Here is a 25863-nt window from a genome sequence, read left to right as displayed (position 1 = left end):
ATTAAGACTCGATTCACATTTTAACTTAAGAGTATTTCGCTGTTTTGGCTTCCAGCGCCAATTCTCACTTTAAACAGAACATGTAAGGAAGGTCCTTGGACTAAGGAGTAACGTTAGGCTCCTGTAGTCCAATATTTGGCTAGTATACAGCTTGCACTTCTGAGGGCACTTTGGAAGTTTTGAGAATTGGAGTGACATTTGACAGCTACTGCCTAGTTTACATAATATTGCATCTGATTGGTTCTCACCATCTATCAAATGTGTGTATTTCCACTGCAGATGTAAATAGAGATGTCTACTGTGTTCTTGCCTAATTTCTTAATCCCTTCAGTAATGGTGTGGGCTAGGATTCAGGATTGTGTTCTGTTTACATTGTGTAATGAAATCTCTAACACTGGCTGCTTGCTTCATTTATCTAGTGATGTGATCCTGCTTTTTGGCAGGGAGCCCATTATGTGGTCTCACCTCCCATAGTGGTTGAGCCCTGACCTTCACACATGCAGATTAGCCATGTGCCTGATCCCACCATCAGCCAGCTATTTACCTCAGCAGGAGCATGTGTGCACGCTTGCATGGACTGGTCAGGCCTGCCCTGTGACAACCTGCTCTAAAAATCTGTTTCAAAGCATCGTTGTCTTATTGTAATGTGGGCATGCTTTCTTTCTGGAAAAAATTCTAATACAATTTCTACCTCACACCAGTGTAAAAAAATAGGTTTCAGATATACGCTTCTTTGTGTATTTACCAGCTCATACCCGCTGTCTCCATCAGATTGAGATTCTGTCACTGACAAGCCTACAGTAAATGTCTAATTTGGAAGTTAATGATCTTCAGAGGTATTGTAATTGAATCTTAATTTAGGCTTATTAAAGAGGACGTGCCCTGTTTTTCTAGCAGCTCGCTCTCATTCGGGCTTTGAGCACACAAACTTTGGAGCTTCAGAAGAAATACGGAGGAGAGACACCAAAATAGCTTTGATGCTCGCTTTGGTCTTTGACCATGCTATCAAACGATCTAGTTATGGTATATTTTGACAAATCAATTGGGTATATTTACAACAAAGATGCCGTTTGTGGATAAGGCCTATAGCAAGATGCTCTGCTAAATGCAGATATTTAATGCCTATAATGTGCAGGATGGTTCTATTCATGACAAGCCTGGACGTCAGTGCGTTGGCCACTTCATTGTGGGTTAGAGAGGGTTCGTCCCCATGCCTTTTGGAGTCAGACAAACCTGACATTGGGTGTTCAAAACACTTTTTACACTGCTGGCATATTTATCATAGTTTTGTCAGAATTGCGCTGGTTATCGGCGGAGGTGGCCCTATTTTTTTTTTTTGTTTTGAAAAGGCTTTGTCTAAAATTTAGGGCTGTCCCGAACCAAAGAATGATCTTATTCAACCGAAAGTCATCTGTTCTTTCGATCAATCGGTTGGTCAAAATTCTCAAATGTGTATTTCTCCATGAAGACACACCCCATGTATTTTAATAAAATGAACTATATATGCATTGAGCTTGTCTGATGCTTTACGCGCATTGTTTAAAATAAGACATACATTACTTGATTGAGCCAGAGATCAAGATAAACCTAACCTGACCATCCTCCTACTGGCGTTTGCAGATTCTGCGGTTACTCTCCTGAAGTTATCGGTAATAGGCTAAACGAGGAGTCAGCGACCTTTATCACGTGTCATGTCAATTTATCTTACCATTTCTACCGATCTGCATTCCAGTTATGGTTTTCATATGCACATTTTTGTGGAAAGGTTTAATTTACAATAACATCTTTTGTATCCCAATCATTGTCATGTTGCTATTAACTTGGATCTGGCCTGAAGCTCATGCTAGCGAACTTGCAACACTATAAAATATTCTGTGCCCTCAGTTTCCCACACCAGTAAGCTCAGGACAGACACAGCTGTAGACTATTTGCACAACGGATACGAAGTAATTGGGTAGGTCTATTTTATGACGTTTCCACTGGATCAGAGCATGACATTTGTCCTTTTTCACACAGTTGTTTTTCAAATACACTGTGGAACTATTGTCATTCTCAATGGATGTAAAAACAGACTTTGCTTGCTTGCGGTTTGAGGTGAAGAAAACATTACTCTGGAGGTGTGTTTGTCCTGTTGAAAAACAAATGATAGTCCCATTAAGAGCAAACCAGATGGGATGGCCTATCGCTGCAGAATGCTGTGGTAGCCATGCTGGTTAAGTGTGCCTTGAATTCTAAATAAGTCACTGACAGTGTCATCGGTAAAGCACCATCACACCACCTCCATGCTTCACGGTGGGAACCACACATACGGGGGTCATCTGTTTATTTACTCCGTGTCTCACAAAGACACGACAGTTGCAACCAAAAATCTGGACCCATCAGACCAAAGGACAGATTTCCACTGGTCTAATGTCCATTGCTTGTGTTTCTTGGCTCAAGCAAGTCTCTTCTTATTGGTGTCCTTTAGTCGTGGTTTCTTTGCAGCAATTTGACCATGAAGGCCTGGCACACAGTACTACATGGAACTCTATTCCACATCAAGTAACTGACACAAGCGGTAAAATTTGATTTAAAAAAAAAACAGATTTAAAAACACCTTATGGAACAGCGGGGACTGTGCTGCAACCCAAACATAGGCACAGACACATGCATGTACACACACACATGCGATAACATATGCACTATACATACACATGGATTTAGTAATGTAGATATGTGGTGGAGTAGAGGCCCGAGGGCACACAGTGTGTTGTGAAATCTGTGAATGTATTGTAATGTTTTACAATTGTATAAACTACCTTAATTTAGCTGGACCCCAGGAAGAGTAGCTGCTGCTTGGGCAGCAGCTAATGGGGATCCATAATAAATACAAATTCACGTCGTCTCCTCTGAACAGTTGATGTTCATGTGACTTTTGAACTCTGAAGCATCTGCACCATCGAGGGCATTCTGACTGGTTGCATCACCACCTGGTATGGCAACTGCTCGGCCTCCGGCCGCTAGACACTGCAGAGGGTAGTGCGTACGGCCCAGTCCATCGCTGGGGCCAAGCTTTCTGCCATCCAGGAACTCTATACCAGGTGGTGTCAGAGGAAGGTCCAACAAATTGCCAAGGTCTCCAGCCACCCTAGTCATAGACTGTTCTCTCTGCTACCGCATGGCAGGCGGTAAAAAATAAAAATGCTTAACTGCCTCGTTCAGGGGCAGAACGACATATTTTCACCTTGTCAGCTCGGAGGAACCAATCAAATCAAATCAAATCAAATCAAATTTTATTTGTCACATACACATGGTTAGCAGATGTTAATGCGAGTGTAGCGAAATGCTTGTGCTTCTAGTTCCGACAATGCAGTAATAACAAGTAATCTAACTAACAATTCCAAAACTACTGTCTTGTACACAGTGTAAGGGGATAAAGAATATGTACATAAGGATATATGAATGAGTGATGGTACAGAGCAGCATAGGCAAGATACAGTAGATTGTATCGAGTACAGTATATACATATGAGATGAGTATGTAAACAAAGTGGCATAGTTAAAGTGGCTAGTGATACATGTATTACATAAGGATACCGTCGATGATATAGAGTACAGTATATACGTATGCGTATGAGATGAATAATGTAGGGTAAGTAACATTTATATAAGGTAGCATTGTTTAAAGTGGCTAGTGATATATTTACATCATTTCCCATCAATTCCCATTATTAAAGTGGCTGGAGTTGAGTCAGTGTCAGTGTGTTGGCAGCAGCCACTCAGTGTTAGTGGTGGCTGTTTAACAGTCTGATGGCCTTGAGATAGAAGCTGTTTTTCAGTCTCTCGGTCCCAGCTTTGATGCACCTGTACTGACCTCGCCTTCTGGATGATAGCGGGGTGAACAGGCAGTGGCTCGGGTGGTTGATGTCCTTGATGATCTTTATGGCCTTCCTGTGACATCGGGTGGTGTAGGTGTCCTGGAGGGCAGGTAGTTTGCCCCCGGTGATGCGTTGTGCAGACCTCACTACCCTCTGGAGAGCCTTACGGTTGAGGGCGGTGCAGTTGCCATACCAGGCGGTGATACAGCCCGCCAGGATGCTCTCGATTGTGCATCTGTAGAAGTTTGAGTGCTTTTGGTGACAAGCCGAATTTCTTCAGCCTCCTGAGGTTGAAGAGGCGCTGCTGCGCCTTCTTCACGATGCTGTCTGTGTGAGTGGACCAATTCAGTTTGTCTGTGATGTGTATGCCGAGGAACTTAAAACTTGCTACCCTCTCCACTACTGTTCCATCGATGTGGATAGGGGGGTGTTCCCTCTGCTGTTTCCTGAAGTCCACAATCATCTCCTTAGTTTTGTTGACGTTGAGTGTGAGGTTGTTTTCCTGACACCACACTCCGAGGGCCCTCACCTCCTCCCTGTAGGCCGTCTCATCGTTGTTGGTAATCAAGCCTACCACTGTTGTGTCGTCCGCAAACTTGATGATTGAGTTGGAGGCGTGCGTGGCCACGCAGTCGTGGGTGAACAGGGAGTACAGGAGAGGGCTCAGAACGCAACCTTGTGGGGCCCCAGTGTTGAGGATCAGCGGGGAGGAGATGTTGTTGCCTACCCTCACCACCTGGGGGCGGCCCGTCAGGAAGTCCAGTACCCAGTTGCACAGGGCGGGGTCGAGACCCAGGGTCTCGAGCTTGATGACGAGCTTGGAGGGTACTATGGTGTTGAATGCCGAGCTGTAGTCGATGAACAGCATTCTCACATAGGTATTCCTCTTGTCCAGATGGGTTAGGGCAGTGTGCAGTGTGGTTGAGATTGCATCGTCTGTGGACCTATTTGGGCGGTAAGCAAATTGGAGTGGGTCTAGGGTGTCAGGTAGGGTGGAGGTGATATGGTCCTTGACTAGTCTCTCAAAGCACTTCATGATGACGGATGTGAGTGCTACGGGGCGGTAGTCATTTAGCTCAGTTACCTTAGCTTTCTTGGGAACAGGAACAATGGTGGCCCTCTTGAAGCATGTGGGAACAGCAGACTGGTATAGGGATTGATTGAATATGTCCGTAAACACACCGGCCAGCTGGTCTGCGCATGCTCTGAGGGCGCGGCTGGGGATGCCATCTGGGCCTGCAGCCTTGCGAGGGTTAACACGTTTAAATGTCTTACTCACCTCGGCTGCAGTGAAGGAGAGACCGCATGTTTTCGTTGCAGGCCGTGTCAGTGGCACTGTATTGTCCTCAAAGCGGGCAAAAAAGTTATTTAGTCTGCCTGGGAGCAAGACATCCTGGTCCGTGACTGGGCTGGGTTTCTTCCTGTAGTCCGTGATTGACTGTAGACCCTGCCACATGCCTCTTGTGTCTGAGCCGTTGAATTGAGATTCTACTTTGTCTCTGTACTGGCGCTTAGCTTGTTTGATAGCCTTGCGGAGGGAATAGCTGCACTGTTTGTATTCGGTCATGTTACCAGACACCTTGCCCTGATTAAAAGCAGTGGTTCGCGCTTTCAGTTTCACACGAATGCTGCCATCAATCCACGGTTTCTGGTTAGGGAATGTTTTAATCGTTGCTATGGGAACGACATCTTCAACGCACGTTCTAATGAACTCGCACACCGAATCAGTGTATTCGTCAATGTTGTTATCTGACGCAAAACGAAACATCTCCCAGTCCACGTGATGGAAGCAGTCTTGGAGTGTGGAGTCAGCTTGGTCGGACCAGCGTTGGACAGACCTCAGCGTGGGAGCCTCTTGTTTTAGTTTCTGTCTGTAGGCAGGGATCAACAAAATGGAGTCGTGGTCAGCTTTTCCGAAAGGGGGGCGGGGCAGGGCCTTATATGCGTCGCGGAAGTTAGAGTAACAATGGTCCAAGGTCTTTCCTCCCCTGGTTGCGCAATCGATATGCTGATAAAATTTGGGGAGTCTTGTTTTCAGATTAGCCTTGTTAAAATCCCCAGCTACAATGAATGCAGCCTCCGGATAAATTGTTTCCAGTTTGCAGAGAGTTAAATAAAGTTCGTTCAGAGCCATCGATGTGTCTGCTTGGGGGGGGATATATACGGCTGTGATTATAATCGAAGAGAATTCTCTTGGTAGATAATGCGGTCTACATTTGATTGTGAGGAATTCTAAATCAGGTGAACAGAAGGATTTGAGTTCCTGTATGTTTCTTTCATCGCACCATGTCACGTTAGTCATAAGGCATACGCCCCCGCCCCTCTTTTTACCAGAAAGATGTTTTTTCCTGTCTGCGCGATGCGTGGAGAAACCTGTTGGCTGCACCGCTTCGGATTGCGTCTCTCCAGTAAGCCACGTTTCCGTGAAGCAAAGAACGTTACAGTCTCTGATGTCCCTCTGGAATGCTACCCTTGCTCGGATTTCATCAACCTTGTTGTCAAGAGACTGGACATTGGCAAGAAGAATGCTAGGGAGTGGTGCGCGCTGTGCCCGTCTCCGGAGTCTGACCAGAAGACCGCCTCGTTTCCCTCTCTTTCGGAGTCGTTTTTTTTTTGGGTCGCTGCTTAGGATCCACTCCGTTGTCCTGTTTGTAAGGCAGAACACAGGATCCGCGTCGCGAAAAACATATTCTTGGTCGTACTGATGGTGAGTTGATGCTGATCTTATATTCAGTAGTTCTTCTCGACTGTATGTAATGAAACCTAAGATGACCTGGGGTACTAATGTAAGAAATAACACGTAAAAAAACAAAAAACTGCATAGTTTCCTAGGAACGCGAAGCGAGGCGGCCATCTCTGTCGGCCTTACAGCCTTACAGTTAACTATTACAATGGAATAACGACCTGCCTCTCTCTCGTTGCACTCCACAAGGAGGCTGCCTGTTACGCGAATGCAGTAAGCCAAGGTAAGTTGCTAGCTAGCATTAAACTTCTTATAAAAACAATCAATCATAATCACTAGTTAACTACACATGGTTGATGATATTACTAGATATTATCTAGCGTGTCCTGCGTTGCATATAATCTGACTAAGCATACAAGTATCTAAGTATCTGACTGAGCGGTGATAGGCAGAAGCAGGCGCGTAAACATGCATTCAAACAGCACTTTCGTGCGTTTTGCCAGCAGCTCTTCGTTGTGCGTCAAGCATTGCGCTGTTTATGACTTCAAGCCTATCAACTCCCGAGATTAGGCTGGTGTAACCGAAGTGAAATGGCCAGCTAGTTAGCGCGCGCTAATAGCGTTTCAATTGTCACTCGCTCTGAGCCTTGCAGTGGTTGTTTCCCTTGCTCTACATGGGTAACGCTGCTTCGAGGGTGGCTGTTGTCGTTGTGTTCCTGGTTCAAGCCCAGGGAGGAGCGAGGAAAGGGATGGAAGCTATACTGTTACACTGGCAATACTAAAGTGCCTATAAGAACATCCAATTGTCAAAGGTTAATGAAATGCAAATGGTACAGAGGGAAATAGTCCTATAATAACTACAACCTAAAACTTCTTACCTGGGAATATTGAAGACTCATGTTAAAAGGAACCACCAGCTTTCATATGCTCTCATGTTCTGAGCAAGGAACTGAAACGTTAGCTTTCTTACATAGCACATATTGCACTTTTACTTTCATCTCCAACACTTTGTTTTTGCATTATTTAAACCAAATTGAACATGTTTCATTATTTACTTGAGGCTAAATTGATTTTATTGATGTATTATATTAAGTTAAAATAAGTGTTCATTCAGTATTGTTGTAATTGTCATTATTACATTTTTTTTTATTTTTCTGATTAATCGTTATCGGCTTTTTTGATCCTCCAATAATCGGTATCGGCTTTGAAGAATCATATTCGGTCGACCTCTAGTCCCCACCCCAGCCCCCATTTTTATGCTGCTGCTACTGTTTATTATCCATGCATAGTCACTTTACCTCTACATACGAGTGCATATTACCTTGACTAACCGGTGCATTGATGGTTAAGGGCTTGTATTCGGCCATGTGACAAATAAAAAATGATTTGATTTATTTGGGCTGCAATCAAAGGCTGTTAACTCTAATTAACTTATCCTCTGCAGCAGAGGTAACTCTGGGTCTTCCTTTCCTGTGACGGTCCTCATGAGAGCCAGTTTCATCATAACGCTTGATGGTTTTTGCGACTGCACTTGAAGAAACTTTCAAAGAAACGTGTCTTACAGTAATGGACTGTTGTTTCTCTTTGCTTATTTGAGCTATTCCTGACATAATAGGGACTTGGTCTTTTACCAAATAGGGCTATCTTCTGTATACCACCCATAACTTGTCACAAAACAACCAATTGGCTCAAACGAATTAAGAAGTAAAGAAATTCCACAAATGTAACTTTATCAAGGCACTCCTGTTTAATTGAAGTGCATTCCAGGTGACTACCTCACGAAGCTGGTTGAGAGAAAGCCAAGAGTGTGCAAAGCTCTCAAGGCAAAGGGTGGCTACTTTGAAGAATCTCATAAAATATATTTGGATTTATTTAACACTTTTTTTTTTTGGGGTTATTACATGGTTCCATATGTTATTTCAGAGTTGATGTCTTCACTATTATTCTACAATGTACAAAAGAAAAAAGAAAAAACATTGAATGAGTTGGTGTGTCAATTTTTGAATGGTACTGTGCTTACGTACATAACATAACAACCATACATAACATATACAGATGCCAGGGTATATCTGGTGTGCTTTCTGGATTAAGAGCAAGCATATGCCATGGTAGATAGGCCAATAGAGGATAAAATTAGCTTCTTCGCAATACGAGGTCTTTTCCATTTCTCCACAATACCGGCCTGTTTCATGTTCAGTCACGGTTGAGAAGGGTCAGACATTTCAGTTGCCCATGCTCCCCCTATGGAGAGATCCCATTGATAAACTTTATTATCCATTAATAAACTTCTTATAGCTTTTTAGATACATTTCCACTTCCTGAACACATACTAAAATTAAAACATACAGCCATTTCTTAGTAAAAAATACAGTAGTCTTTCCACCATATAGTCAGACACATTCTACCTACCTACTGGCTATTCTGGCAGTTGGCATATCCAACAGTCTATTCCAAAGTCTCACCTCACGGGGTTATTTTGACAAATAATTTATAAACAGCGAACAAAGTCAGTGATAAGGCGTCTCCTTGTTTTACACCCGAGGGTGTGGGAAATCAATCTGTACGATATTCATTAACACGCACACAAGCAATTGGTACTTCGTAAAGAGACTGGATTGCATGATACAATTTCCCATCAACCCCTGTCTTTAACAAACTATAGGCTAAAAGATTACTGAAACATGCAAAAGTAGGCTTTGTGTAATCTATGTCTGATTATTGTACAGACGGAGAAGATATGATCTATAGAGGCTCTGGATTTACCAAAACCATTTTGTTCTTCCACTAGAATGTTTTGATTCTCAAATGGTAATTAGCTTATTGTTGAGGATGGATGAATATCATTTTATAGACTATACTTCATAAACGTATGCCTCTATAATTCAGTCACATTGTTTTGAAGATTTAAGAATGGAATTAACTATAGACTTATGGATGGCAGTGTACTGTACTCAAAACAAATTTGGATTTAAAAACTTAATTAGGCAGTTCATCAATGTCAAACACTTTCCCATTTTTTTTGCAGCGTCAATCACCTTAACTTCTGCCACAGAAAAGCTCCTTTAAGTATGGGTTACACACAGTGCCGAAGTTTTCAGACATTACTTTTTCCACATTTTGTTACGTTACAGCCTTATTCTAAAATGTATTCAATATTTTTTTCCCCCTCATCAATTGACATAATACCCTATAATAAAAAGCAAAAACATTCAAATATATTTTTAGAAACTTTATTACAAATATAAAAAAAAAAACGGAAATATCACATTTACCTAAGTACTCAGTACTTAGTACTTACACATGAAGTCTCAATGCTGTGAAGTATGATGCTACAAGCTTGGCACACCTGTATTTGGGGAGTTTCTTCCATTCTTCTCTGCAGATCCTCTCAAGCGCTGTCGGGTTGGATGGAGAGCTTTGCTGCACAGCTACTTTCAGGTCTCTCCAGAGATGTTCGATCAGGTTCAAGTCCGGGCTCTGGCTGGGTCACCCGAGGTCATTCAGAGAGTTGTCCCGAAGCCACTCCTGCATTGTCTTGGCTCTGTGCTTAGGGTCGTTGTCCTGGTGGAAGGTAAACCTGGAGCAGGTTTTCATCAAGGATATCTCCGTTCTTTGCTCCGTTCATCTTTTGCCTCGATCTTGACTAGCCTCCCAGTCTCTGCTGCTGAATAACTTCCCCACAGCATGATGCTGCCACCACCACGCTTCCCTGTAAGGATGGTGCCAGGTTTCCTCCAGATGTGATGCTTGGCGTTCAGGCAATAGAGTTCAATCTTGGCTTCATCAGTCCAGAGAATCTTGTTTCTCATGGTATGAGATTCTTTAGATGATTTTTGGCAAGCTTCAAGCGGGCTGTCATGGGCCTTTCCCGAGGAGTGGCTTCCATCTGGCCAGGAGTGCTGCAGAGATGGTTATCCTTCTGGAAGTTTCTCCCATCTCCACAGAGGAGCTCTGTCACAGTGACCATCATGTTCTTGGTCACCTCCATGACCAAGGCCCTTCTCCCCCGATAGCTCAGTTTGGCTGGGCGTTCAGCTCTAGGAAGAGTCTTAGTGGTTCCAAACTTCTTCCATTGATTGATTGAGGCCACTGTGGTCTTGGGGACCTTCAATGCTGCAGAATGTTTTTTGCACCCTTTCCCAGATCTGTGCCTCAACACAATCCTGTCTCCGAACTCTTAACGGACAATTCCTTTGAGCTCATGGCTTTGGTTGTCATGCACTGTCAACTGTGGCACCTTACATAGACAGGTGTGTGCCTTTCCAAATCATGTCCAATCAATGCTAATTTACCACAGATGGACTCCAAGATGTAGAAACTTCTCAAGGATGATCAATGGAAACAGGATACACCTGTGCTCAGTTTTGAGTGTCATAGAAAAGGGTCTGAACTTTTGTAAAGGCATTTCTATTAATACATTTGTGAACGTTTTTGCTTTGTCATTATAGTGTGTTGTGTGTAGATTGCTGAGGATTCTGATTTTATTTTTAAATCCATTTTAGAATAAGGCTGTAACGTAACAATTTGGAAAAAGTCAAGGGGTCTGATTACTTTCCGAATCCACTGTGTGTTCAGTGGTGTGAAGTACTACTTAAGTCGTTTTTGTACTTTACTTTACTAGTACTTCACTACGTTCCTAAAGAAAATGATGTACTTTTTACTTCATACATGACAATCAAAAGTTCTGATTACAATTTGAATGCTTAGCAGTACATGGAAAAAGGTCCAGTTCACACACTTATCAAGAGAACGTCCTTGGTCATCCCTACTGCCTCTGATCTGGTGGACTCACTAAACATAAACGCTTCCTTTGTAAATTGTGTTGGAGTGTGCCCTTGGCTGTCAAAAGTAATAAAAAATGAAATTGTGCTGTCTGGTTTGTTAAATGTAATTAATTTAAGGAATTCTACTTTACTTAAGTATGAAAATGTAGTATTTTTTTTCCCCACCACCACCTAAGTGCATTTCAAATCTGATACCTTTTAGCCTTTTACTTGAGTTATTTTATATTAAGAGATCTTTATTTTTACTCAAGTATGACAATTGTGTACTTTTTCCACCTCTGTGTTTATCAGAAGGTTTTAACATTGCATTTTAGTTCTCAGGGAACATATGTCTTAATACAATTCTTCCTCAAAATATGCCACATTTTTGTTACCTAAGAACAAACTATCACACCACTTCTCCCAGTCCTTAAGTACCTGTGTAATATCAGAGTTCAAACCCTCCCCCCTGCTCTTCCCTGACTTTCATTGGAATTTTCTCATGTCGTTTTGGTCGTAACTTATTTATTTGGCTCAAACTGTTGAGGATTCCTGTAACTGTGGGGGCAGGTAGCCTAATGGTAAGAGCGTTGGACTAATAACTGAAAGGTTGCAAGATCGAATCCCCAAGCCGACAAGGTAAAAATCTGTCGTTCTGCCCTTGAACAAGGCAGTTAACCCACTGTTCCTAGGCCGTCATTAAAAATAAGAATTTGTTCTTAACTGAATAAAGGTAGAAAAGAAATCTCTTCAAGGTGTAATAACTGCCCTCTCTGATATCTCCGTTTGAATAGGCACAGTCTTTAATCAAACATGCTGGTTTTTCTTAAATTCCTTCCTAAAATGTTCTCTTGTATTTCTATCTTTACACTGTAAAAATACGTATTCAGCTTTGTGAATGACATGCTGACCAGACCGCTCGCACGCCTACGCCCGCATGTTGATTTTTGTCCACCCACCCCAGACGCAATCAGGACACGCAGGTTGAAATATCAAAACAAACTCTGAACCAACTATATTAATTTGGTGACAGGTCGAAAAGCATTAAACATTGATGGCAATTTAGCTAGCTAGCTTGCTGTTGCTAGCTAATTTGTCCTGGGATTTAAACATTTGGTTATTATTTTACCTGAAATGCACAAGGTCATCTACTCTGACAATTAAGCCACAGTTAAAAGGGTTAGTTAGTTTCTAGTAATCTCTCCTCCTTCAGGCTTCTTCTTCTTTGGCCTTCATATGGCGGTTGGCAACCAACTTTAAGGTGCATTACCAACTCCGACTGGAGTGTGGACCTCAGTTTATCTTTCAATCACCCACATGGGTATATGCTCCTCAAAAACCAATGAGGAGATGGGAGAGACGGGACTTGCAGGCCGTCGAACGTCACAAATAGAACCAAGTTCTATTTTAGCGCCAGGCTATGCAAGACGGGAGGGGTGTGAGTGCAATGATTGAATAGCATGTATGTGTACTTTTATTTTGCAACGCTCACACATGCGATGCAAACGGTGTGGTCAGAATTTTACTGACCATAGATCCCTTAACTAGTCATTCCAATAAGGCTTGTAATCTTTCCTGGACTTGGGTCTATTCTTTATTTTCATTTTTTTCCCGCATTTCAGAGTATATAATATCACAATTTTTCATACCACCCATCAAAATCAAATGTTGTTTCTTGGAATCTTTGCAGGGTTTCGATGAGTTTCACCAGAGCTCTACATGCCATTTTAGAACATAGAAAGTAGAGGTCGACCGATTTTTAAATGATTTTTCAACGCCGATACCGATTTATTGGAGGATAATAAAAAATAAAAAAAAGCTGATACCGATTTAATCGGCCGATTTAAAAATAAAAAATAAATAAAAATGTATTTGTAATAATGACAATTACAACAATACTGAATGAACACTTATTTTAACTTAATATAATACATAAATAAAATCAATTTAGCCTCAAATAAATAATGAAACATGTTCAATTTGGTTTAAATAATGCAAAAACAAAGTGTTGGAGAAGAAAGTAAAAGTGCAATATGTGCCATGTAAGAAAGCTAACGTTTCAGTTCCTTGCTCAGAACATGAGAACATATGAACGCTGGTGGTTCCTTTTAACATGAGTCTTCAATATTCCCAGGTAAGAAGTTTTAGCTTGTAGTTATTATAGGAATTATAGGACTATTTCTCTCTATACCATGTGTATTTCATATATCTTTGACTTTAGTATTGCCAGTGTAACAGTATAGCTTCTGTACCTCTCCTCGCTCCTACCAGGGCTCGAACCAGGAACACAACGACAACAGCCACCCTCGCAGCGGCGTTACCCTTGCAGAGCAAGGGGAACAACTACTCAAAGTCTCAGAGCGAGTGACGTTTGAAACGCTATTAGCTAGCCATTTCACATCACATCATTACACAAGCCTAATCTCGGGAGTTGATAGGCTTGAAGTCATAAACAGCAGAGCTGCTGGCAAAACGCATGAAACTGCTGTTTGAATGAATGCATATGAGCCTGCTGGTGCCTACCATCGCTCAGTCAGACTGCTCTATCAAATCATAGACTTAATTATAACATATTAACACACAGAAATGCGAGTCTTAGGTCATTAATATGGTTAAATCCGGAAACTCATCTCGAAAACCAGGCGTTTTATTCTTTCAGTGAAATACGGGTGGCATCCATCAGTCTAAATATTCCTGTTACATTGCACAACCTTCAATGTTATGTCATAATTATGTAAAATTCAGGCAAATTAGTTCGCAATGAGCCAGGCGGCCCAAACTGTTGCATATACCCTGACTCTGCGTGCAATGAACGCAAGAGAAGTGACACAATTTCACCTGGTTAATATGGCCTGCTAACCTGGATTTCTTTTAGCTAAATATGCAGGTTTAAAAATATATACTTCTGTGTATTGATTTTAAGAAAGGCATTGGTGTTTATGGTTAGGTACACGTTGGAGCAACGACAAGTCCTTTTTCATGAATGCGCACTGCATCGGTTATATGCAACGCAGGACATGCTAGATAAACTAGTAATATCATCAACCATGTGTCAACCATGCATAACTAGTGATTATGATTGATTAAGTTTAATGCTAGCTTGCAACTTACCTTGGCTTCTTACTGTATTCGCATAACAGGCTGGCTCCTCGTGAGGCAGGTGGTTAGAGCATTGGACTAGTTAAACGTAAGGTTGCAAGATTGAATCCCTGCGCTGACAAGGTACAAATCTGTCGTTCTGCCCCTGAACGAGGCAGTTAACCCACCTTTCCTAGGCCGTCATTGAAAATAAGGATGTGTTCTTAACTGACTTGCCTAGTTAAATAAAGATTAAATAAAGGTGTAAAAAAATAAAAATAGGCAAAACCGATTTCCGATTGTTGTGAAAACTTGAAATCGGCCCTAATTAATCGGCCACTCCGATTTAATCGGTCGACCTCTAATACAAAGACATTTGGCACTTTTCTTTAATTACATTTGAGCCTGTATCGTTTGCTCCGAATGATGCACAGTAATACCTGGCTGAGAGTTGGTGGCCAACCAGAAAATATCATGGATAAAAGAGTAATCAGGAAGTCTACTTTTTCTCTCCAGTTTAAGTCAAAACATCTGCATTCTTCAACCATCTGTGTAGGAGAACACCTTAAATGCCAAGCAAGTTTCTAGACAGTCGAGGAAGTCCATCACAGCTTTTCCTTTGACAGATACTGTATGGATGTAAAGTTATCGCTTAACGGGCATATCCTTCCATTAATTATACAAATGTTAGTCCCGATGAAATTCTAATAGGGTTTCCCCATGATGATTAACAAAGTAATCCAAAGCAACAGGCCATGTAATATCATCAATATAATTTATATAGTCATCTAACCTCCCAATTTGTTAAGATCCCCACAAACAGTGGGGAAAACAAGTATTTGATACACTGCCGATTTTGCAGGTTTTCCTACTTACAAAGCATGTAGAGGTCTGTACTTTTTTTTATCATAGGTACACTTCAACTGTGAGAGACGGAATCTAAAACAAAAATCCAGAAAATCACATTGTATGATTTAAGTAATGAATTTTCATTTTATTGCATGACATAAGTATTTGATCACCTACCAACCAGTAAGAATTACGGCTCTCACAGACCTGTTAGTATTCCTTTAAGAAGCCCTCCTGTTCTCCACACATTACCTGTATTAACTGCACCTGTCCACACACTCAATCAAACAGACTCCAACCTCTCCACAATGGCCAAGACCAGAGAGCTGTGTAAAGACATCAGGGATAAAATTGTAGACCTGCACAAGGCTGGGATGGGCTACAGGACAATAGGCAAGCAGCTTGGTGAGAAGGCAACAACTGTTGGCGCAATTATTAGAAAATGGAAGAAGTTCAAGATGACGGACCATCACCCTCGGTCTGGTGCGCCATGCAAGATCTCATCTCGTGGGGCATCAATGATCATGAGGAAGGTGAGGGATCAGCCCAGAACTACACGGCAGGACCTGGTCAATGACCTGAAGAGAGCTGGGACCACAGTCTCAAAGAAAACCATCAGTAACACACTACGCCGTCATGGATTAAAATCCTGCAGCGCACACAAGGTCCCCCTGCTCAAGCCAGCGCATGTCCAGGCCCGTCTGAAGTTTGTCAATGACCATCTGGATGATCCAGAGGAGGAATGGGAGAAGGTCATGTGGTCTGATGAGACAAAAATTTAGCTTTTTGGTCTAAACTCCACTCGCCGTGTTTGGAGGAAGAAGGATAAGTACAACCCCAAGAACACCATCCCAACCGTGAAGTATGGAGGTGGAAACATCATACTTTTGGGATGCTTTTCAGGACGGGACAGGACGACTGCACCGTATTGAGGGGAGGATGGATGGGGCCATGTATCGCGAGATCTTGGCCAACAACCTCCTTCCCTCAGTAAGAGCATTGAAGATGGGTCGTGGCTGTCTTCCAGCATGACAACGACCCGAAACACACAGCCAGGGCAACTAAGGAGTGGCTCCGTAAGAAGCATCTCAAGGTCCTGGAGTGGCCTAGCCAGTCTCCAGACCTGAACCCAATAGAAAATCTTTGGAGGGAGCTGAAAGTCCGTATTGCCCAGCGACAGCCCCGAAACCTGAAGGATCTGGAGAAGGTCTGTATGGAGGAGTGGGCCAAAATCCCTGCTGCAGTCTGTGCAAACCTGGTCAAGAACTACAGGAAACGTATGAGCTCTGTAATTGTAAACAAAGGTTTCTGTACCAAATATAACAAATAAGTTCTGCTTTTCTGATGTATCAAATACTTATGTCATGCATTAAAATGCTAATTAATTACTTAAATCATACAATGTGATTTTTGTTTTAGATTCCGTCTCTCACAGTTGAAGTGTACCTATGATAAAAATTACAGACCTCTACATGCTTTGTCAGTAGGAAAACCTGCAAAATCGGCAGTGTATCGAATACTTGTTCTCCCCACTGTATGTAAATAGCATCTGCTTCTGAATATAGGTATACTTGACTTAACAAATTACTATAGAAGGACCAACCCATGTGGACTGTTCAGGTGGAAAATAGCATGAAAACACTCAACTTTACACACATTCCCACTCCCACAGAGCCCCAAGTGGCACTCGCATTAGTTTTTCTGTTGTGTCCATACCATACATGTCTCTCTGGTTGATCTCGTTTCACGACCCGTCCGCTTCCCGTGACGAAATAGTCCTTTCCTCCTGTTATTTCCCCCTGGAGCGTCTTGAAGAGCAGTTCTATAAGGCGATCGGTGTGGGACTTGGCCGATCGAAGGAAGACTTTGTCATGATCAGGATGGCCTCGCAAGCTTTTGTTTTTCCCATAACAGAGCTACCTTCTCCTCCACGGACAGACACTCCACCTTCACAACCCAGGAAACCTTTACCCCTCTCCCTCATCCTCTCAACTGCAATCACCTGTTTTGCAGCCTTGGCCAACCGATATCAACTGGTTCACTTTGGAGATTAGGTCCTCTTTTTCATCAGCTGGCAGTCCTGCCACTATGATAGACACGGGACTCCAGACGTCCAACTTCAAGAGCTATGCGGTCTTGTAGCTGCTTGTTATTATTCTCCAGTTGATTCAGGATAGCTGAATGATTATGCTGAATGGCTTTCTCCAAAGATGCATGTAAGCTGTCTACTTTACTATTCAGTCCTTTTTCAATACTCTCCTTCATTTTGTCAATCTTTTTTCCATCTTTGTAGCTAGGCTCCTTATCTCCATGAGATTAGCCATGCTATTGGCACTTTCTTTCTTTGATACATTTGGCTCCATGCTTTTCTCACCACTGCGTAGATTTCTACCGGCGTCTATATGTTTTAGCGGTTAAGTGTTTCTGTTATTGCCATTCAAGGTAGATAACCAGCTAATTTTATAGCTAGGCTAGCCAAACATTCACCAACAAGTCTGTCAATTGACTCTTTCACCCTCACAGGATTCAGCCTTCAGCTGCCTCCATTTACGGGCTCATCTTTGTTTTACACTTTGAAAACGTTTTAAAAAATAAAATAAAATAAAAAGTTTTGGAAGAGTTTGGTCCCATAAAGAAGCAGCAGTGTTTTTCATCATATACACCGGAAGCACCCTTGGAAGTGGGTTACATGTTTCTTTTGCTTTCGACATCATTAGAAGTGTTGCGTACGTGTTTGGTCCAAAAAGTGTAGGGTTTGGGTCTTTGGGATTATGTTTAGATCATGTTTAGTAGATGTTTTTCTTTTTCAACTGTTAGCCATTTGTGTTTACCATGCTGGATTCTGGGAAATTGAAATTTGATTGGTGGTTGCTTTGGTCTTTTTGTTTCTTAGTCCCAACAATAATTGATTTAATTTGGACGCTGCCAGATGTACAGTAATTTTACAAAAGACAATGTTAGTGCAACATCCTCCACATGCTTTCATTGACGAGAATCCCTTCTGAGTTTTTTTTTTCAGAATAGGCTGTCTACCTTACCCGTGTGTGTTAACTCAGGGTGCCCAGGCATGACTGCTGACACTTAGACTGCTCGTTTAAAGTGGCCTCTCAGGCTTTCTCGATTTGCTCACAGTTTCTGTAAGTGGTGCTTGAATTGGCCTGAACTTGGCAGTGACATAAAAAGATTTGCTTGAATTGCGCTCTTTTTTTTTTTTTTTTGGCACAGCCTGCAGAGTCTCTCGAGAATAACCTGACTCTCAAAGCACTTGACGGCACATTAGCCTGGATATCTTTACCAACCACTAGACCCATGTCTGCCATCCTCATGCCAGTTGATAGGGCTCTGCTGAAGTGATGGAGAGCGCTGATTTCATTGAGATATATAAAAATAAATACTTTTATAGTTTGCAGGACATGGGGAATAGGTCTACTTCAATACTGGGCAGCTTTCATACTGGAATTTGAGTATTGATAGCCAGGATTGGACCATGTTGCTATATTTTTTCTTTGGCAAGTCCTAACAGACTTCCCCCAAAAAATAAAATAAAAAAATATATGTGTGTGTGGTGAAGAGAAAAACAACAACACGCACCTTGTGGACCAAGGTGATGGAAGACCGATTGGTGGCACTGTGGAGAGAACATGGCTGCCTTTTCAATGGGCGAGTTTATTTTACATTGCCCGGTTCCCCGGATGGGTGGCGTTTGCTCATTTTAGACCATTCCATAAACAAAATCTCCACCCACACGGGGCACCGGGCCTTGCAAAACGAACTCCACCAATACTACATTTGCATCCTACCATGACAGAAACCAAAAAGATGATTCCTTATTCTGCACCTCGGGGCTGCAGGTAGTCTAGTGGTTAGAGCGTTGGACTAGTAACCGAAAGGTTGCAAGATCAAATCCCCAAGGTAAAAATCTGTTGTTCTGCCCCTGAACAAGGCAGTTAACCCACTGTTCCTAGGCCGTCATTGAAAAGAAGAATTTGTTCTTAACTGACTTGCCTAGTTAAATAACGGTAAAATCAATAAAACCCCCGTCTCCTTTTGTGATATTTTAGCACATAATAATCTGCACACTAATAAAGCAGATCACTGTTTGTATGCATTTATTTACTACGACAACTGAGAAACCAGGGCAAGATTAACTAGGGAATGTGAGCACCCTCGTCCTGGAGTTGAGGATGGATGGAATGAAAGATTTGGGACAAGGAAATTGGGAAATGTGAGCACATCGAAGTTAAGATTTTAGAAGTTGTGTAGTGTATGCCCAGTTTAAGAGAGACATTTTGAGAGACAAATGTGCAAGCTATATCTTCAACTGTTAATTGTTTATAACACAAGCCCTACCATGTTCCAACTCATCCTCTCTCTCTCTGTTAGGTGCCACCCATGGACACCATGGCCATGAAGCGCTCTCAGCTCTACGGCATAGGCAACAACCCTTACTCCCAGCAACAACAGGGCGGGGGCGGGTCTTACCCTGGCCAGCCATACGGATCGCCTTCTCCTCACCGCTATCCAATGGGAATGCACGGGAGGGGTCAGGTGGGCATGAGTGGAATGCAGTATCCTCAACAGCAGCAGGTATGTTTCATTTAGTCATTTTACCCCTACCTAAATATCTGCCCAGAGTAGGCTACTCTTCTACAGACTGGGCTACTGCCAGCATGCAGTAGTTATCACATTACGCGTTAACTAGAAACATCAGGACCCCTTTCATTGGTGACAACAGTCACTGAAAGGCAGAGGGCTCGTCAATCCCCAGCCTGCTGGCCCATCACAACCGGCACAAGGCATGGGTCTGTAAAATAAGACAGTTGGAAAAACATTCCAGGTGAAGCTGGTTGAGAGAATGTCAAGCGTGTGCAAGGCTGTCAAGCAAAAGTTGGCTACTTTGAAGAATCTCCAATATAAAATATTTTGATATAACACTTTTTGCTTACTACATGATTCCAAATGTGTTATTTCATAATTTTGACGTCTTTACTATTATTACAATGTAGAAAATGGTAAAACATTAAACCCTTGAATGAGTAGTTGTGTCAAGTTTTGACTGGTATTGTATATCTTTCATAATATTTTCCCTAATGTTATTAGCCTGCCTACCTCTTTCTCTCGCTCTTGTTACTTTATTCCTTCCTCGCTTTCAACTGTTACCCTAAATGAAATAAGTTTCAATGTCCTTATTCTAATGACATGCATGGGACTCTAAGAGCTAAGAAGGCTTTTTTTAAGGAGAGATGCAAGCGGAGCACAGGTGTGTGTGAATATTGCGCAAGAGACGGAGGCTATGAGTTCGAAGCTTATTATGCATAATATGCAACCATCATTAATTAGCTAAATATAAGGCTAATACTGGATAGCATTTGTTACCTTGGAGGTAGGCTAGGACATATATGTATATATCTCTCTATTTATATATGAATATATCTGTGTGTGTATAGGGCTATATATTAATCTAGAACAGGATCTATTTTGCATGGAATTGATGGAGAGAGAAAGACGGAGTGCTCACACGTACACTGATTTTAAAGCAGCTATATTCGAGTTTTAAAACTCTACAGCTGCAATAAAAAAATAAATGCATCTTTACAACAAAATAATTAAGTTGGCCCCCGAAAGCTAGATAGAGATGGGTCAATTAGATGCGCATTCGGTTTTTAGATTACCGTAGCATAGACTATGCTGCCGCAAATGTAGGCCTACCTGTCACAAGAAATAAAGTTACCATGACGAGAGAGGTCTACATGCATTGTGAACTGCGCTCCGTACTGAGATGGGCTGTCTGTCCCCACCCTGAGCGTTGATGAGTCATCATGCAGAGGGCGTCGAGGAGCCAGGTTTAGACGTTGCATATTTTCAGTTACATTTTCACGCTATTCTCTTCATATTAATAATTTCTTATTATCATCCCGGGAAAAGGGAGTGGTTTTAGGCAGTAAATCTCGGTAAACGGGTTCCCACCATTCAACCCTAATCTGTAAGTGTGTCCCAAATGGGACCATATTTCCTAAGGCCCTAGTCAATAGTCGTGCACTATATAGGGAATAGGGTGCTATTTGGGACACTGCCCCTGTGCAGATGGACAGGGCTGTGAGTGAATGTGAGGGAGCTGTTGACATGCAGCATGGCTGTCAGAGCGTGGGCCAGGACAGGCTGGGTTGGGTCAGTCTATTCTGGGTGCGGAGTCAGACGACCCTGCTGCTATATTTAGCCCCCAGACTGCTGGGTTTGGCTCTAATGCTCCTCCAGAGATGGCCTGGCAGTGGCACTCCCATGGGACTAGGCTGCCGACGTAGCATGTGTAATGGCCGTTAATAAGGACTTGGTCTCAGCAGTAATATTTATGTGTAGTACACACAATGCGCACACACTCCCATGCGAGCTCTCACACTCTACTCTCTCACTCTACTCTCTCTTACACACACTCACACACACTGTTTATGCTATATCATCCTTTATTTGTTAGTGTTCTGCCGATTTGAAGTAAAATGCCTGGACTTAGCTGCTGTTCTGTTTCACAATGGCCCCCATTTCATTCCGTTATCGATCCAACGCCAAGTGATGGGAAAAAGTTGTAATGAAAACCCATTTTGATATTAATGGATAATAGCTTACTATGCCCTCCACTTGCGTGACGAGCGCATGCACACAGACATGCCCTCCGAGTCCGTGTGATGGTGGTGATGCACCATGACATCACGAACGGTCTTACGGTGTCCATTACTGTCATCAGTCCTCATCACCATGCTAGTATCTCTGTCACCTAAGTTGTCAGAAACCACGATGACAGCAAATACAATAATTTTCCCTCTCTTAAAGGGGAATAAACCTTCTGACTTGTTGTTGGACTGTCTGTCAAAATGTGCACCTCTCTCACTCAGCAAGACTAACCTTGCTCTCCCGAACACCAGCCTCTCTACGTCTCTGACTTGAAAGTCTGGAAAGGTTGCTTTGATGTGTCAGCACGAAGCGATGATAATGAAGGGGTTGTGCCCTCAGACTTCAGCAACACCCTACACTGGTTGGATATCCCCATTTCTAATTGTATGAATCATGATCTATTGTTTTACATAGGATCGCCCTTCCGCTTCCAGCCAGCCCTGCCGGCATAAGCAAGCACACACAGTAGCTAGCTAGCTAGAACAAACTTTTGGAGTTCGGACATTGTTTGCCGATTTTTAATATCATGGATAGGGCGCAAAAATCTTCACACACATTTTCTAAAAGTTATAACAACTCTTTTACACTAGGCAACTGCAACCTGTTAAACATTATGCTCTTGTGGCTATCAAGTAGCAACAAACATTAGCTAGTACAGCTAACATTAGCTAGCTTTGTTCAGCCCAAAGACAGCCAGCCAGTTAATGAACTTTAGCTTGCTTGCTATCAACTTGAAATTGGCTAGCTAGTCAAAAGTATGTTTTTTTTTTTGTTAGCTATTTATAGGCTGAACATTTCCTTACCCCACTGAAGTTATTCATTTTCTTTATTGGCTGTCTTCTGTATACATAGTAGGGAAACGATATGAATCACCCATGCATTCCAGCTAGCTACTACTGTACTACCCATGTTCACTTCTGTCAAGTTTCCTCCCTGCCCCCTAATTTTGCAATGAGCATGAAGTACCCTAAAAAAAATAATAGTTCATAGTCTGGCCCAAAAAGATCAGAGTACAGCGAGTATGACCAACCAAACCAAAAGAGAATGTCTATCTAATGCAACATGTACAAATGTAAAGATAAAGAAAAGTGTGCAAAATTAACTATTTTGCAGGATAATATAATGCATGAAGCGAACATGGAATGACTTTTTGAAGTGTGAAAATGTAGAGTGAAGGTGTCTTTCATGCATCTCGTCATGATGTCTGTGCTGAAGGGCAGGTGAGCAAGCATCCCCACAGACACCTGCATGGGCTTCTGTTTAGTTAAACCACCTCTACCACTACTTCTTGCAGTCCTTGAGGAACACATTGTTTCCATAAAACATTGCATAGACATTCCCTTCCTAAACCAGACTATATAGTCAGGCTCGCTCGCTCTTTCTTTCTCACTTTGTGTATGTACAGTGCATTCGGAAACTATTCAGACCCCTTCCCCTTTTCCACATTTTATGTTTCAGCCTTATTCTAAAATCAATTTAAATAAAAAATCCTCATCAATCTAGACACACTACCCCATAATGACAAAGTGAAAATCTTAGCAAATTTATTTTAAAAGACAAATACCTTACTGACATAAGTATTCAGACCCTTTGCTAGGAGACAATACATTTAGCTCCGGTGCATCTGGTTTCCATTGCTCATCCTTGATGTTTCTACAACTTGATTGGAGTCCACCTGTGGTAAATTTAATTGATTGGACATGATTTGGAAAGGCGCACACCTGTATATGTAAGGTCCCACAGTTGACAGTGCATATCAGAGACGAAACCAAACCACGAGGTCGAAGGAATTGTCCGTAGAGCTCCGAGACAGGATTGTGGCGAGGCACAGATCTGAGGAAAAGATTCAAAAAAATGTCTGCAGCATTGAAGGTCCCCAAGAACACAGACGCCTCCATCATTCTTAAATGGAAGAAGTTTGTAACCACCAAGACTCTTCCTAGAGCTGGCTGCCCAGCCAAACTGAGCAATCTGGGGAGAAGGGCCTTGGTCACGGAGGTAAGCAAGAACCCGATGGTCACTCTGACAAAGCTCCAGAGTTCCTCTGGTGAGATGGTTGACCTTCTGGACGGTTCTCTCATCTCTGCAGCACTCCACCAATCAGGCCTTTATTGTAGTGGCCAGACGGAAGCCACTCCTCAGTAAAAGGCACATGGCAGACTGCTTTGAGTTGGCCAAAATGCACCTAAAGGACTCTCACCCTGAGAAACAAGATTCTCTGTTCTGCTGATCCTTGATGAAAACCTACTCCAGAGCATTCGGGACCTCAGACTGGGGCAAAGGGTCACCTTCCAACAAGACAATGACCCTAAGTAAACAGCCAAGACAACGCATGGATGGCCTACTTATGGCTTACATTTACTCATGTAAATGTGCTATTTCATTTTTTTTTTATAATACATTTGCAAAAATGTCAACCTGTTTGCTTTGTCATTATGGGGTATTGCGTGTAGATTGGGGGGGGGGTGTATTTAAACCACTTTAGAATACAGCTGTAACATAACAAAATGTGTAAAAAGTCAAGGGGTCTGAATAGCTAACGAATACACTGTAGATACCTCCTGATGTCTGTCATTTTTGAACATCATGTGCTCATCTTCCCTAACATCAGTAATCTCATCTTCTTTCAAATAATGCAGTGTTCCAAACTTGCCGAAACTCTCCCGAAAGGCAGGTTTTCATTTTGAGCCTTGACCCCTACAGAAAGATACTGTTTGTACAGTCCCGACTGTTTTAAAAAGTAGGCTATATATTCTTAATTCTCATTCAGACTAAATGTATAATTGGTAACAATATAAGAAAAGGTTGTGCGGGGTTCTCGTAGTTTAATCCAGTAAAAGTTCACTGAACAAAAATATACATGCAACAATTTCAAAGATTTTACTGAGTAACAGTTCATATAAGGAAATCAGTCAATTGAAATATATGCTTTAGGCCCTAATCTATGGCTTTCACTTATGGAATACAGACATAGATACTTAAATATATATTTTTTTTTTAAGGTAGGGGCATGGATCAGAGAACCAGTCAGTATCTGGTGTGACCTCCATTTGCCTCATGCAGCGTGACACATCTCCTTTGCATAAAGTTGATCAGACTGTTGATTGTGGACTTGTGGAATGTTGTCCCACTCTTGGCGGGAACTGATATTGGCGGGAACTGGAACGCACTGTCATACGTGTCGACCCAGAGCATCCCAAACATGCTCAATGGGTGACATGTCTGAGTATGCAGGCTATGGAAGACCTGGGACATTTTCAGCTTCCAGGAATTGTGTACATAGCCTTGCGACATGACTGTGCATTATCATGTTGAAAACATGTGATGGCGGTGGATGAATGGTACAACAATGGGCTGCAGGATTTCATCACGCTATCTCTCTGCATTCAAATTGCCATCGATAAAATGCAATTGTGTTCGTTGTCCGTAGCTTATGCCTACCCATACCATAACCCCACCAGTTTTTACAGAACTTCTTTGGTTGTGCAAACCCACAGTTTCATCAGCTGTCCGGGTGACTGGTCTCAGACAATCCTGCAAGTGAAGAGGCCGTATGTAGAGGTCCTGGGCCGGCGCAGGTACACGTGGTCTGTGATTTTTGAGACCGTTTGGACTTTTGAGGCAGCTTATGGTAGCGCAATGAACATTTAAATTCCCTGGCAACAGCTCTGGTGGACATTGTTGCATGCCAATTGCACATTTGCTCAACTTGAGATCTGTTTCATTGTGTTGTTATAAAACTGCACATTTTAGCGGCCTTTTATTTCCCCCAGCACTAAGTGCACCTGTGTAATGATCATGCTGTTTAATCAGCTTCTTTATGCCACACCTGTCAAGCGGCTGGATTATCTTGGCAAAGGAGAAATGCTCACTAACAGGGATGTAAACCGTTTTGTTTTTCACAAAATGTGAGTTTTGTTGTGCTTATGGAACATTTCTGGTCTCTTTTACTTCTGCTCGTGAAACATG

The 25863-nt window shown here is 42.3% G+C and overlaps 2 protein-coding genes across 8 annotated transcripts in view; one reads left to right on the top strand and one right to left on the bottom strand.

The window, feature by feature from the left end:
- The window catches only part of LOC139407008 (transmembrane protein 242), a 407233-nt gene that overhangs the window by 287455 nt on the left and 93915 nt on the right, over window positions 1–25863 (bottom strand). The window lies entirely within an intron of this gene.
- Window positions 1–25863, top strand: part of LOC139407001 (AT-rich interactive domain-containing protein 1B-like) — a 115423-nt gene that overhangs the window by 3133 nt on the left and 86427 nt on the right. For all 7 annotated transcript variants that reach the window (XM_071150237.1, XM_071150232.1, XM_071150239.1 and 4 more), the window contains one exon: window positions 19612–19815. In XM_071150237.1, the coding sequence (XP_071006338.1) occupies window positions 19612–19815 (204 nt within the window). The remainder of the gene's footprint in view (window positions 1–19611; window positions 19816–25863) is intronic.

Source organism: Oncorhynchus clarkii, chromosome 4, assembly GCF_045791955.1.
Source record: "Oncorhynchus clarkii lewisi isolate Uvic-CL-2024 chromosome 4, UVic_Ocla_1.0, whole genome shotgun sequence".
Lineage (NCBI taxonomy): Eukaryota > Metazoa > Chordata > Actinopteri > Salmoniformes > Salmonidae > Oncorhynchus > Oncorhynchus clarkii.
This window is presented reverse-complemented; position numbering and strand designations above follow the sequence as displayed.